The following is a 15,587-nucleotide window of genomic DNA, read 5'->3' as shown; positions in this document are numbered from 1 at the left end:
ACCCAACCCTAAATTGAATGAATGAATGAATGAATGTTTCTTTATTTCGAACATTAACATAAAAACATTTTGAAAATAATAAGTACAATACACAATACATTAAAAACATCTTAAAACAAAAAGGTAAAAAAACATAATAATGTACAATATTAATCATAATTACAATGAAAATAATAGTATTTGTTCAAAAAGGAGTAGGAATGAAGCCTCTGCTTATCTGGTCCTACCCCTATTTACCTCAAAAATAAACTTAAATCAGGTCTCTGTCAACATTCTATTTAATTCCTTTTCATACTTCCTTGTTTTCCTTTTAACCTGAGCCATAATGTACCTTATTGCCATGTGCCCCCCCCCCCCCCGCTTCCTCTTCTCTGTATCTCTGTATCCCTCAATCATAATATATATATATATATCTATATATAGGACATATAGGATATATATATATATATATATATATATATATATATATATATAGATATATATATATTCCTCCAGGTACTCCGGTTTCCTCCCACAGTCCAAAGACATGCACGTTAGGCCGATTGGAGAGTCTAAATTGCCCGTAGGCATGAGTGTGTGAGTGAATGGTGCGTGTGCCCTGTGATGGACTGGCGACCTGTCCAGGGTGTATTCCTGCCTTTCGCCCAATGTATGCTGGGATAGGCTCCAGCCCCCCTGCGACCCTGATCAGGATAAGCGGGTTCAGATAATGGATGGATGGATGGATATATATATATATATATATATATATATATATATATATATATATATATATATATGAAGACATGACATATAGGATAATTAATTGCGTGTATATCACTGTGCATAGTTTGTATATGTTTATATATTTACAAGTAAATGTAATGATTCTTTAAGGCAATCTAAGTCTACTTAATAGTATTGCAACCACCACCCAACTATTGTTTTTGTGCGTTGGAGCCTATGGGCTACCTAGCGTTGGGCAGCGTTAACTACATTTTCCAGTAGCCTGTCATGAGTAACTATTTCCATGGAGTAGAAATCAGATAGAATTGGCATAAAGGTAAAATTGTTAGACCAATATTATAACTGGACAAAGGGGGTGGAGTCATTGCATTAATAACAACACAGATCACACAATATGAATTTAAATGCCCTCAAATCAGAGCTAACAGTTTGCACTGTAACCTCATATTCATTTCAAATCCAGTGAGCTGGACCGCAGAGCCGAAACACGCTGTGCTCTCCATACAATGTTCTCCCCTAAAATCTGTGACTGCCCGCTAATCACAGCAGTCTAGAGCCCGGGCTATCTGCATCGCTGAGGTAATCGAAGACAGCCCTCCCCGTTTTCCCTAACAACCTTTTCAGTCTCTTCTTTTATGGATTGCCCTACCAAACAGGTTTGCGGCGAATGCACAGAAGGGTGAAGTGTACTTCGGGGTGCTTGTCTCACTATCCCAACATCGCAGCAACATTCTAAAATGTAGGGGAACGCGGGCAATTTCAGTTCATATTTGAAGCGCGCAGTACGGTAATGATGTGCATATTGGTACTAGAGCACACACCATAAATTGGTCAAAGAACCTCCTCAGTCCTATGGGTGGTCAAACTACATTCACAGTGAATGTAGGGTTCACAGTGTTTGTATCTTTCTGGTTTCCTTTGAATCAGCTGCCAATTAAGGCCTTCGGGACAAGGTGAATGGATTATTTAGCCAATCAACACTCTCAGAAATAGAAGTGGCAGTGGAGGTACATTTTTGTTCTTCAAGCATCAAATTTCCCAAATGTCCCAGGAAAGTACATTAATGTTCTCTTTGGGTACAAATGAGTAGGTTTTTTTGTCCCAGCAAGAAAGATACAAATTATAGATTGCTGGCCTGGGGGTACAGTTTTATGTCCATGTAGACCACCACAGCGACATGTGTACCTTTCAGCCACAATGCATGAATACCCAGCAGAGATTGTGGCCTCCAGGATTAGAGTTGGACACCTGGGCTCCAATGCAACTCCTGCCTTTCATTCAGAATAAATACTCTCTGACTTTCTATAAGCCATTTTCTTCCATATATTTCTCTATGGTTTATTATTATTATTTTTATAATACGCAGGCTGTGATGTAGTTACATTTTGCTCCTAATCTTTTAAAAGCATCAGTGTTGTTTTGCGTATCCATATAATAACACAAAGTGGTGCACGAACTGAACATGCATGGATATGTTACCACGTACATGAAGTGACTCGCAGAACACCTAGTGCAACATTTTTCCTTGTATGTGCTTTTCTGCTATTGTGTTAAGTGTATGTGCATAAGTATTAAAGACGGCCAATACCCTTACGGCATTTTAACTGTCAGTTGTAGTTGTAACAGTTAATTCCAATGCTTGTCGCGTCATTTATTGTAATCCTGCGTAAACCATCCAAGTGCTCCTAAAGGAAATGCAAACGCGCGCTCTCATTTGGTCGCACTTGCCTGAGCAGACTGAATGACGTCACGCCACTGCCTGTCAAAATCTGGTGGATCTGAACGCAGGCTATAAAGCCGCAGCTTAGCCTCGCGCCGAGGAGAAGCCTTTATTATAGGCATAGAATAATCACCGTCACAGAAGCATACGTGGCTGTCTGATGGGCTTGTAGATCGTTTTAAATGCAATGGAAGGGAAAAAACACCCGATCGGCCGCGGTGTTTTCGCAGTGATTTATTTAATGCCTTGTTCATTCTTGATTCGAAGCGGTCTCGTCATTCTCTGCTCGTCTCAATGGACAGCCGTGGCCAAAGACCTGCCCCAGTGTCAAGAGGTAAGCCTACATAACGCTTGCATTTACTATTAATCACCGCTGTTATTATTTCTAGTATTATATCCGGCCGGGTTGTTAAAATGCCACTTATGCCATGTTACGCTAGTGAGCGACTAGAAAATGCAACCATTATAACATAATATTACAAAGGTTTAGTTCCACAAATAATAAACATCCTGCTTTAATATTTCGTACTGCATCATAGCCTACTGTATTCTGTATCACGGTTAGTAGACTATTGCGTAACATACTGGTATCCTATTCCTATAGCCTAGTATAATATCACTAGGCTACTAGCTACACTACGAATGAGAAGATACAAGTTAACACTATTTTATTCGGTAGGCTATAGTGGCTAGCGGCTACCTCGATGGCGTAATGATGCCTTTCAAGAATACTGTGTGAGTCACACTTGACCAGAAACACTGGTACCAACAAACCGTGTAAATACATCGTTAGACCAGTCATTGACCGTTTTTCTTGTGTATCAGGACACTGTATTTACTTTCACAATAGAAACACGGCTAGTCTGACTGATATTGATGATATGACGCCGTTTTATATTTATGATAGGTATGATGAATCGACCGCAGTAGTTTTCAGTAACCTATATCTGCTTTTCCATGTATGAATATCGTGTAATATTGATTAGGCTACAATGCACACGATGATCAAAGTAGAATAACAGTTTTGGTTAGCAACAATGGATTTCCATCAAACTGTTACTTCTCCCTTAGGATGACCATCAGTATGTTTTAAAGTACATTTGGAAATGTATTTGTGGTATACTTTGTCTCGAATGGAGTGTCGAATGTGCGAATGTGTTGTTGCACAGAACAATTTTTAATAGCTGCTCTTTTGAAAGTGTGACTTATATGTAGCCTACGACTGAAATATACCGAAGCAGAAAGCCGACAACCAACCAGTTACAAAAAAAAAAGAAGGGGCAATTGAAGCGTTAAGATCGTGACAGATATTCTATCCGCAGATGACTCGAGTTTTTTTTTCTCTTATTTGTTTTTAGGGGGGGTTCCCCTCTCTCAATTCCGTGGCGTCCAGGGCAGGGGATGCCCTTTGATAACCCCTCTGAACATTACCAGTTGACGTTTCCAACACAATGCTGTGCGAAAGAAAACGTTTTAACCCCTATTGTCCGCAGTGGTATTGAGTCATTGTATTGGTCAAGCTAATTTGCCCACGATGCCATTGTGCATATATCTCGCAGCCTGCCACGTGTCAATATTGGCCCGTGGGCCTCCCTTTACGCACAAACAAACCGTGCCGTGGCAGAGGCCCACTACACTGGCAGGTGTTCTCTGAACAGCAGACATGTTGCTGCGGTTGCCATGGCGCCGCACGCACTGCTAACCCCCAGTGAGTTCTCTACACACACACACACACACACACACACATACACACACTCGCACACGCACACGCACACTCACACACAGACACACACACACACTCATGCACATGCACACGCACACTCACACACACACACACTCACACACACACACACTCACACACTCACACACTCACACACACACTCACACTCACACACACTCACACTCACACACACTCACTCATGCACACACACTCACACACACACACTCACACACACAAACACGCACTCACACACACACACACACACACACACACACACATTCACACACACACACACACACACACACACACACACACACTCACACACACACACTCACACAGACACTCACACTCACACACACACTCACACACACACTCACTCACACACACACACACTCACACACACACACGCTCTCCCCCCCACACACACACTCACACACACTCAGACACACACACACGCTCCCCCCCCCCCCCACACACACACACACACTCACACACACACACACTCACTCACACACACTCACACACACACACGCTCCCCCCCCCCCACACACACACTCACATACACACACACACACTCACACACACTCACTCACACACACACACACACACACACACACACACACTTGCATCAACAATGGCTTGCTGTTGAATGCCTTACCGCACACCATGTCTTTGTTGTTGTTGCTGTTTTGGGTTTTGGGTGCACTAACGAAGACGGGTCCCTGCTTAGTACTGCTTTTGGGGGAAAGAAAAATACACAGAACAGGCAGAATCAAACACAGTATGTCAAATGTATGCATTTTTGCAACTGTGTTCTTGTATTAAACTATAATGAATATTCAGCTAAAATTTAACTCATGTTTTAACATTCATACCATGTTTGGGGTCAATTTGAACCCGTTCAATGTTTGACATCTCTTAAAAACCTTTTTTTTCCATCTCGATTTTTCTCATTTGGAAGGATTAGATAGTAAACATGCAAGTAAACCCATACAGGTGCTCAACTCTCACTTCCTGTTCGTTAGGCTTGAAATGAGATGCTTCACACAGGTGCTTCATATTTATGGCTACAAAGTTTCAACATCTTTTTATTGCAATAATTTGGGGAAATTGGCCTTTTCCCATAATGCACCTTTGTCCTGGAATGCATTGCAAAGAACCCCTAGACTAGGAGAGACGGTCTCTCTTCCTGAGTTCAATGCTCTGATTGAGTGCCATATATGCGACCACTGTACTTTAACTTGGATTTTGAATCGTTGTGATGAAATGTTGTACTGTTGTAATGGTAATTGTAATAGCGCATGCTTCTTTGTTCAGTCCTGCTGACCTTCTTCCCTGGTCAACCTCGCGAAATAGATTTTTAACCTCAAGGGTCTCGCCCGGTTAAAGGTACAATCAGTGATTTCGGACTCGGAATGGTCAAGAGAGGAACCGCGGGAACAAACCCCCTCTGTGAACGCACTGGCCCCCACGCCATTGGCTGTGCTGTAATTAGAACCAGATTTTAACCAATGAGCTTGAATTATCGTACAGCTGTACAATGTTCTGGTACACAGTGTCCATCCATCAGCTGTATATACACAGGCAGATGGTGAGTCAACGTGTAAGCGAGCCTTTTTCAATGATAGGAAGTGACAATGGGTCTTGTGACAATGTTTTAACACAAATGTCCTGCTTATTGTAAAGCAAAGGTCAATAAGTAAATATATAAATGTCTGCCAGTGTCTCAGAGGCTGAAACGACACTGACGGTTAGTGCTCGACGGAGTCTTTGTCTCGGTCCTGAATATAAATGAGGAGGATGTGTACCTGCCCACTCTGAATCTCAGAGGTAGTTATCATAACAAAGCCCGTTGCTCAGGCCCAATCTTATCTCTGCAGACGCGCCATTTAGGTTTTTTCCCCCAGGGCAGGTGAGTATTTCCCTGACAGGCGTGTTATTCTGTGTCAGAATTAGGTTCCTTTGCTCTTCTCTCTCACACTCGGCACTGTAATTATCACCACGTGGTGATAATTAGTGTCTTTGGGTAATCTCCGTAGTTTTTTTTCTTGGTCATGGGAATTCTACATGGTTATTTGCATCTCCTCGTTTTGGCTCCCATTTTGTGTTTGTGAGTAATTCAGGAGAAGGTTAGCACACTCGCTGAACGTCTCAAACGAAGGCCTTTAGGCTAAAATGCTACTTAGTGGGGCAAATGTTTTGAATGTGGAATATTGAATGGGTTTGAGGTTTTGAATATTTCTTCATGTGTGGTTGGTAATGGAGATGGGTTTGAGGTTTGAGGTCTTGAATATTTCTTCCTGTGTGGTTGGTAACGGAGATGGGTTTGAGGTTTGAGGTCTTGAATATTTCTTCCTGTGTGGTTGGTAACGGAGATGGGTTTGAGGTTTGAGGTCTTGAATATTTCTTCCTGTGTGGTTGGTAACGGAGATGGGTTTGAGGTTTGAGGTCTTGAATATTTCTTCCTGTGTGGTTGGTAACGGAGATGGGTTTGAGGTTTGAGGTTTTGAATATTTCTTCACGTGTGGTTGGTAATGGAGATGGGTTTGAGGTTTGAGGTCTTGAATATTTCTTCCTGTGTGGTTGGTAATGGAGATGGGTTTGAGGTTTGAGGTCTTGAATATTTCTTCACGTGTGGTTGGTAACGGAGATGGGTTTGAGGTTTGAGGTGGCTTTCGTACAGTTGCCAAGAGACACAATTAGTTCACTAAGCCACATTAAAGACATTAACCTCTACCCAGTATTGTGCTCACTCCATGTTCACACTGTGACATATACGCAACATATTCTGGAAGTGAAATTGAAGGCACCAAGACCGTTCCTTAACAATAATAATATTCTTTAACAATAATAATATTTAATAATATTGCGCTTGCGGCCTCGGGCAAAATGGCCACCCTACATTAGTGTATTTTCACATTTCCTCATTGTCACATCAGGAGCCCCCTGCGGCCCGCGTCCTCTGTGTGTTTGTGTAAGGGATTGTGGGTCGCAGTGGGCGAGCCGCACAGCCTCGAGGCAAACTGGCAGCCTTCCGCCATGGGAGTTCCCCGTCATTCATTAGCAACACAGCGTCAGACCAGCCAGCTGCTCTAGTGTGTGCCTGTACTTCCTATTGAAACAGAGCCGGGATCCCTATATGGGGTCTCTATTACCAATACACTGAGCAGGGATGGGCACCCTGCTGAAAAAAAACTGCATGTCCCAGCTTGACATGGTTTGACCAGCTCAAGCTATGTTTTGAAACCGCTTGGAACAGGTTGACCAGCTACCAGCATTAGCTCATACCCAGCTAGACCAGCGTTATGACCAGCTTGACCATGCTGGTTGACCAGCTCCAAACCAGCTAGACCAGCTAAATTTTTTTAAGTGGCATAACTGGATTTTACAGTGGGGCAAAAATACAGTGAAATCACTTATGTTGCAAAATACAGTTCTGTGCAAAAGTCTCAGGCACCTGTATTACATTCTATACAGTAAAATTCTTTAAAAAATAATTCAATGAAAGGTCCTAAATGAACACACTATACATTTTACATTACATTTTAGTAATTTGGCAGAATAGTTAAAAACTGAATCAAATCAATATTTTTTGTGACCACCCTTCGGCATTAAAACTGCATAACTTCTCTGAGATATAGAACTGCAGGACAGCGTTGGCTAAGACAATCGGCAGGGAGGCTGTTCCAAGCCTGTTGGAGAACTTGCCACAGTTCTTCTGCAGACTCCGGTTGGCTCCTTGCTTCTGATCTCAGACAGCCTTGATCAAGTATTTGTGTAAAAAAAAAATTAGTAATCAGTAATCTTTTGGAAAATGAATGTTTAGAAATCTCAAATGTGTTATATTATACTAACAAACACAAAGAAATAAACATATTTATTTTATATATATATATATATATATATATATATATATATATATATATATATATATATATATACAGTATAATAAAGTCTAGGGTGCTTAAGTCCTCTACACAGTACTGTACCTTCCAAACTATATATTTATAAGCTACAATCAAAATGGTGGAAGTATATGTCAGGTCCACTTTGCACTTGTTCTTGTGTTTGATTTGCACTTTGTTGTACGTCGCTCTGGATAAGAGCGTCTGCTAAATGCCACGTAATGTAATATGTTGCTTTGCAGGGAGTCCAGAGATTGTGCGTACACAGAAAAGAGTTCTCATTAATCTGTATGCACAATATGTGCAGTGTCTGAGAGTGTTGTGCTTTCTTGAGAAAAAAACATATTTATTTTTATATGCGTCTGCAGAAATGAACCTCAAACACGGGTCACTGTGTTTGCTGTCGCATTCTGCTGGCAAGGAATTTATGTATTTGGTGAGTCTAATCAACTGGGGTGACTGAGACGACATCGGCTCTGGACGTAAGAGCAGTCGTCTGGCAGTCGGAGGGTTGCCAATTTGATCCCGCCCTGGGTGTGTCGAAGTGTCCTTGAGCAAGACACCTAACCCCCAAATGCTCCTGACGAGCTGGTCGGTACCTTGCATTGCAGCTAATCGTGTGTGTATGAACGGGTGAATGAGAATCATCAATTGTACAGCACTTTGGATAAAGGCAGTATATAAATGCCAACCATTTACCATTTAACTGTGTGTCACTTTGGATAAAAGCATCAGCTGAACAACAAGTTATTATTGTTATTATTATAAGTTATATAAGTTATTATTACCTCTTATTATTATTATTACTATTTGATTCCAGTTGAGACCATACGTACACTGTATGAGTTGAGTAACACTGAGTAACACATTTTACTGCGTTGCTGGGACTAATTTTAGATTGGGTATTTTTGTTCAATTATAGGCTGTCATTTTCAGTAAACAAAGCAATGTGTAACTGCTCTCACCTCAGCAGGCAATTGTCTGAAGTTAAAACTAGATCTCTGAAAGTGATCTAAAGGTTTATAAATGTGCTGTACTGTGAGTGGCAATTTATTTATAACTACAGATATGTGAACTTTGAGGCTTTACTTTACTTGCAAAGTAGGTTACATATCGCTGTGCCCCAGTCTGAAATGTAGAATAAACTGGCTATAGCAAAACCCAGCTGACACAAAACCTTGCTGGAAGCGGCAACTATTTTAAGCGAAATTTGATTATTTCCACTTGAACCGTGCGGAGCAGTGTGCTCATTGGGACATCTGATCTATTTGAAAATGCGGCAAAAAAACTGAGACGACAACTTTCTGACTGATGAAGGGTGCGCCGCGGTAGATTATTGGTTCAGCGATCACGGATGGAACCACTTTATTTTCTGGAACCTCACTATGTAAGCGGTTTCCAAAGAACTATTCAGAAAGTCGATGATGATGATGATGATAATGATCATAATTAGGCACTGAGGTCAGACTACATTAAGGAAGCCTGGCAGGTGGGCTGGCTGTTACGTTACCTATTTCCCCCTGAGGGAAGTTCACCTACCCTCCTGCCTCATAATGCAGTCAAGGCAGGTGGAGAATGTTGTTTTTCACGCCGTGTCTAGAAACAAAATGGATTCCTGTCCTTCAGTTAAACCCAGTGGAAAAACCCCATTGTGGAGTGATATGCGCCACGGTAACCTGACTCAAGGAAAACAAACACGCTAACTATATGTAAATGTAGAAGCATTTAACGGCGTAATACTTTCCACTCATTGACCTGGGCAGCAGGTGCGATCATCGTAGGCATGACTGCGAATGGCTGGAAACTAAAATTTTGTTCACAAAAGCCCATTGACTATCCTCTGACATGTAAACCCTGGTATGAAATCCATCCTAGCTACCAGCTGTTTCAAAACATAGCCAGCTTGAGCAGATCATACCATGTCAAGCTGGGAGCTGAAATGAACTGGTCAACCAGCTACCAACCGTTTGAAAACCTAGCTTGAGCTGGTCAAACCACGTTGAGTGTGGGGCTGGTCTGAACTGGTCAGGCAGCTGTTTCAAAATCTAGCTTGAGCTGGTCAAACCATGTTGAGCCATTTTAAGAATCTGACACCAACATCAATATCTGCTTTTTCGGCATGTCTCTGCATGTCTCTGGTTGTCTCTGGTTGTCTCTACATGTCTCTGGTTGTCTGCCCTGCTGCAAAATTCAGCTATGCCAGCTTTATGACCAGCGTGACCAACTCAATTTTCAAGCTAATCATAAAGCTGGTCTAGCTGGGTATGAGCTGGTCATAAGCTGGTCTAGCTGGGTATGAGCTGGTCATAAAGCTGGTCTAGCTGGGTATGAGCTGGTCATAAAGCTGGTCTAGCTGGGTATGAGCTGGTCATAAAGCTGGTCTAGCTGGGTATGAGCTGGTCATAAAGCTGGTCTAGCTGGGTATGAGCTGATCATAAAGGTGGTCTAGCTGGGTATGAGCTGGTCATAAAGCTGGTCTAGCTGGGTATGAGCTGGTCATGAAGCTGGTCTAGCTGGGTATGAGCTGGTCATGAAGCTGGTCTAGCTGGGTATGAGCTGGTCATGAAGGTGGTCTAGCTGGGTATGAGCTGGTCATAAAGCTGATCTAGCTGGATATGAGCTGGTCATAAAGCTGATCTAGTTGGGTATGAGCTGGTCATAAAGCTGATCTAGCTGGGTATGAGCTGGTCATGAAGGTGGTCTAGCTGGGTATGAGCTGGTCATAAAGCTGGTCTAGCTGGGCATGAGCTGGTCATAAAGCTGGTCTAGCTGGGTATGAGCTGGTCATAAAGCCGGTCTAGCTGGGTATGAGCTGGTCATAAAGCTGGTCTAGCTGGGTATGAGCTGATCATAAAGGTGGTCTAGCTGGGTATGAGCTGGTCATAAAGCTGGTCTAGCTGGGTATGAGCTAGTCATGAAGCTGGTCTAGCTGGGTATGAGCTGGTCATGAAGCTGGTCTAGCTGGGTATGAGCTGGTCATGAAGGTGGTCTAGCTGGGTATGAGCTGGTCATAAAGCTGGTCTAGCTGGGTATGAGCTGGTCATAAAGCTGATCTAGTTGGGTATGAGCTGGTCATAAAGCTGATCTAGCTGGGTATGAGCTGGTCATGAAGGTGGTCTAGCTGGGTATGAGCTGGTCATAAAGCTGGTCTAGCTGGGCATGAGCTGGTCATAAAGCTGGTCTAGCTGGGTATGAGCTGGTCATAAAGCCGGTCTAGCTGGGTATGAGCTGGTCAACCAGCTAGTGCAGGTCGCTTTTCTGAGCTGAGAGCTGGTCTGAACATCAATCAGCTGTTTCAAAACCTGGCTTGAGCAGTTCTCTCAGCAGGGTGGTTATTCAGGCCATGTGACAATGTTCCATATGTTGTAAAATTGCTACCAAATGCAATACAAACAGTGGTGCTAAACGCAGTGTGCAGCTAAGAATTCTCAGGCCCGGGACAAAATATATTTGGAGGGCTCCCCCAATATATTTGGTAACTAATTAAAAATAGGGTCACTCCATATGCTGGGCCTCCCTGAGGGCCAGGGCCTGGGACAGAGTGTCCCCGTGTCTCTCCCTGTCTGCGTCCCTGGCTGTACAGGTTGCTTGCAAGCGTTGTTTGAATTATTTGCTCCAAATGCTGCCTCCCAACACAGTGCTGTTATACATGTCCCAGTCGCATGAATAATTCATATTTAGTTGTTCTTTTGCTCAGTTCTCCATGAAGAAGGAACTTTGGTTTGGCGCAGGAGCATGAGCAGACTGTTCACAGAGGCCAAAGACTTACGATGGCGTCAGTCAGACTCGATGTACGGAACATCTGGTGCCTGAAATCAGGGATTGGTGCTGTCAGTCGGCCAATCAGGGGAGACATTTCACGGATCGCATCGGCGACACCCAACGAAACGTGCCCGAACAAGGCACGGTGTTTCTGACACGCAACGTGGCTGGACACAGCACTGTTCAGCTGGACAGCCAGATCCAGGGAGCACTCTGACTGAGAAACCGCGCGTGTGTGTTCAGATGTAGGGGGAAACTGCATCATGAAGACACTAAATACTCCTTCTCCTTTTAGTGTCTTCCAAGCCGTCACAGCGGATGTCCTTCTGGTACTATATTACAGTACAGAACGTCCACTGAGACTGTACTTGGTCACTTTGTACTTTGTGCTCAGTCACACCTCCGTGTACACTTTCTGAATACGCTGTTTTAGCTTTGACACAAGAGCGACAGAGCCTTCAGTGACTGGAGGCCAGCTCTGGGTGTCGGGCGGTTCTGCAGAACGTGTTTTTGGAGCTGATGTGTTGTGCCGTAGCCCAGGACTGTTCCGTTTGTGTCCCGCAGACAGACTACTACTTTGAGTACACGGAGTGCGACAGCACTGGCTCAAGATGGCGGGTGGCCATCCCCCAGCGGCTGGGCTCCTGCACGGGCCTGCCCGACCCAGTGAGCGGTACCGACTGCAGTGAGTACAGAACCCCCCGGTCCCCCCGTCCCCCTGTCCCCCCCGTCCCCCCGTCCCCCCGTCCCCCTGTCCCCCCGTCCCCCAGCACCCTCTCACAGCCAGGGGAAGCAGGTGTTAGCGTGAGCGTTAGCGCTTTGCTGCTTTCAGCGTTATCTCACAGCCAGTGTAAGCAGGTGTTAGCATGAGCATTAGCGCTTTGCTGGGTACAGCATTCTCACAGCCAGGGTAAGCAGGCGTTAGCGTGAACGTTAGCGCTTTGCTGGGTACAGCATTCTCATAGCCAGGGTAAGCAGGTGTTAGCATGAGCGTTAGCGCTTTGCTGGGTTCAGCGTTATCTCACAGCCAGTGTAAGCAGGTGTTAGCATGAGCATTAGCGCTTTGCTGGGTACAGCATTCTCACAGCCAGGGTAAGCAGGCGTTAGCGTGAACGTTAGCGCTTTGCTGGGTACAGCATTCTCATAGCCAGGGTAAGCAGGTGTTAGCATGAGCGTTAGCGCTTTGCTGGGTACAGCATTCTCATAGCCAGGGTAAGCAGGTGTTAGCATGAGCGTTAGCGCTTTGCTGGGTACAGCATTCTCACAGCCAGGGTAAGCAGGTGTTAGCGTGAGCATTAGCGTGAGTGTTAGCATGAGCTTTAACGCTTTGCTGGGTACAGCATTCTCACAACCAGGGTAAGCAGGTATTAGCATTAGCGCTTAGCTCTCTCCTCCACTCTATGTCTCTCTGCCAAATTAACCTGGGACACAGCCTGTAGCCTAGCGGCTAAGGTACATGACTGGGACAGCCTGTAGCCTAGCGGCTAAGGTACATGATTGATGCAGCCTGTAGCCTAGTGGCTAAGGTACATGATTGGTGCAGCCTGTAGCCTAGTGGCTAAGGTACATGACTGGGGCAGCCTGTAGCCTAGTGGCTAAGGTACATGACTGGGACAGCCTGTAGCCTAGGGGCTAAGGTACATGACTGGGGCAGCCTGTAGCCTAGTGGCTAAGTTACATGACTGGGGCAGCCTGTAGCCTAGGGGCTAAGGTACATGATTGGTGCAGCCTGTAGCCTAGTGGCTAAGGTACATGACTGGGGCAGCCTGTAGCCTAGTGGCTAAGGTACATGACTGGGACAGCCTGTAGCCTAGGGGCTAAGGTACATGACTGTGACCTAGAAGACCCAGGTGTAGCCATGATCTACACCCAAATCTGCACCGCTGTTGCGCCCTTTCCCCCACATTGATCCTGGGGGGATTGTTCCCTGCTTAGTCTAATCAACTGTAAGTCACTCCAGATAAAAGCATCAGCTAGATAACTGAGTATCATGCAGCCTTTCAGCATCCAGGCCGCATTATTCTTCCGAGCGCTCTGAACTCTCGGTCTTTCAGCAGCAGTAGTGACGCTGCCCATGCACCGTACTGAATAAAGCTCGCTAATGTGTATCATTTCAAAAGCATCCATTCTACTGCACATGGGGGTTCTGCAATTGAATTGTGCCCTACTGGCTAATGATTTTAAAAACCTTTAAGCAAGTCCAGTATAGTGTGTCCAATGGTTTTAGGACTGAAAAAATAGGAACTGCAACAACAAACACCCTGAAACCACAACACTGTTCATCCCTCCCCCTTCTCTGTGAACACGCTGACGTTCTAAACCAATTTTCTCAACCAATGAGCTTGAATTATTGTACAGTTATAGAATGTTTTGGTGTCGGTTGGTCAACTGTATGTTTTGAAACCCGAATTTAAGGACTATAAACACAGACAGAGGGCGAGTCAACATGTCAGTGAGCCTTTATCAATGACAGGAAGGGATTTACAACGGTCTTGTAGCAATGTTTTAACACAAAGATCTTACCGATTGTACCTTTAAAAAGAGGAGAAAAGCGTGCTGAAAGGAGAGAGCCAGTGGAGATAAACAGGACATAATGCAGCCTACATCCTGTTCATTAAGATGTCTGGATTCAGGACTGGTAACCACGGTGATATTCAGGACTGGTAACCACGGTGATCTGGCAGGAGGTTTGTGCTGGAGGGACAGCAGTAGGGTTTTGGAACAGGAACCGCAGAATGCGCACAAAACAAACCCAAAACAACATTTTAATCTCACACTCGAGTCCTTTTAGACTCGCGGTCCTCCTGAAAAGATCCTGCTCCTGGATGTCAGTGGAAAAATCCCATATTCAGGTGATATATTTTTCAAGTGTCCAAATGTAGTTCATTATGAGAAAAATACAGAATTTTTTTCAATCACACTCGAATATGTAACACTAACTCAGATATATAAAAAAACATTCCATCTGTATGTAAATTCGGCCATGTGGAATTGAAATGGAAGAAATAGATAATAAAAACTCCATCTGTGCTGCTACCGAAACTTAATAATATTTGAGTCTGGACATTTCACACCTCAGACTTTTCCGTCTGCGTTGCCGGAAAAGACGGTGGGACCGAACATGGGAGCGGGAATGTGTATACGCTGTTTCATTTACATTTACATTTTTTTACATTTTAGTCATTTGGCAGACGCTTTTAATCCAAAGCGACTTACAAGTGCATAGGTTCTACCACAAGTCAAAGCATCACATCCAGAACTAGAAAAATACACCTGGACTGCTGTTCTAAACATATAGTCGTCATCATAAGTGCAATTTTTTTTTTTTTTTTTTTTTTTTTGGGGGGGGGGGGGGGTTAGACAGGGATAGGGGTATCAGAAGGGGGGGGCGGGGTAAATCAGGAGGGGGGACTAAGGTAGAGTTTGAAGAGGTGTGTTTTGAGTCTGCGTCGAAATAGGGGGAGGGATTCTGCTGTCCTGACAGTGGTAGGCAAGTCATTCCACCACTGAGGAACCAGAACGGAAAACAGGCGTGAACGTGCAGCTCGACCGCCAGGTGCCCGTAGAGAGGGAATCGTAAGGCGACCAGAGCTGGCAGACCGGAGTGGTCTAGCTGGGGAGTAGGGAGTGATCAGGGATTGTATGTAATGTGGGGCAGTCCCCTTAGCAGCCTGAAATGCCAACACTAGGGCCTTGAATCGGATGCGTGCGGCAATAGGAAGCCAGTGGAGGCCAATGAGAAGCGGGGTGACAT

General features: G+C 44.4%; 1 protein-coding gene across 1 annotated transcript; it reads left to right on the top strand.

Annotated features, from left to right (window-relative positions):
- The first annotated feature begins 2,537 nt into the window (after positions 1 to 2,537).
- LOC133119281 (endosome/lysosome-associated apoptosis and autophagy regulator family member 2-like) lies at positions 2,538 to 12,641 on the top strand. Its single transcript, XM_061229809.1, has 3 exons — positions 2,538 to 2,780; positions 12,398 to 12,506; positions 12,604 to 12,641. Exons 1-3 carry the CDS (start codon positions 2,634 to 2,636, stop codon positions 12,639 to 12,641), a joined length of 294 nt encoding a protein of 97 aa, XP_061085793.1. The 5' UTR covers positions 2,538 to 2,633.
- Positions 12,642 to 15,587: the final 2,946 nt, after the last annotated feature.

The sequence above is a fragment of the Conger conger genome, chromosome 19 (genome assembly GCF_963514075.1).
Source record: "Conger conger chromosome 19, fConCon1.1, whole genome shotgun sequence".
NCBI classification, from domain to species: Eukaryota; Metazoa; Chordata; class Actinopteri; order Anguilliformes; family Congridae; genus Conger; species Conger conger.
This window is presented reverse-complemented; position numbering and strand designations above follow the sequence as displayed.

Coding starts and splice junctions, on each gene's coding strand:
- LOC133119281 (XM_061229809.1), top strand. CDS start 2,634: ATGGAAGGGAAAAAACACCCGATCGGCCGCGGTGTTTTCGCAGTGATT. Junction 2,781..12,397: donor ACCTGCCCCAGTGTCAAGAG/GTAAGCCTACAT, acceptor TGTGTCCCGCAG/ACAGACTACTACTTTGAGTA. Junction 12,507..12,603: donor CCTGCCCGACCCAGTGAGCG/GTACCGACTGCA, acceptor CCCGTCCCCCAG/CACCCTCTCACAGCCAGGGG.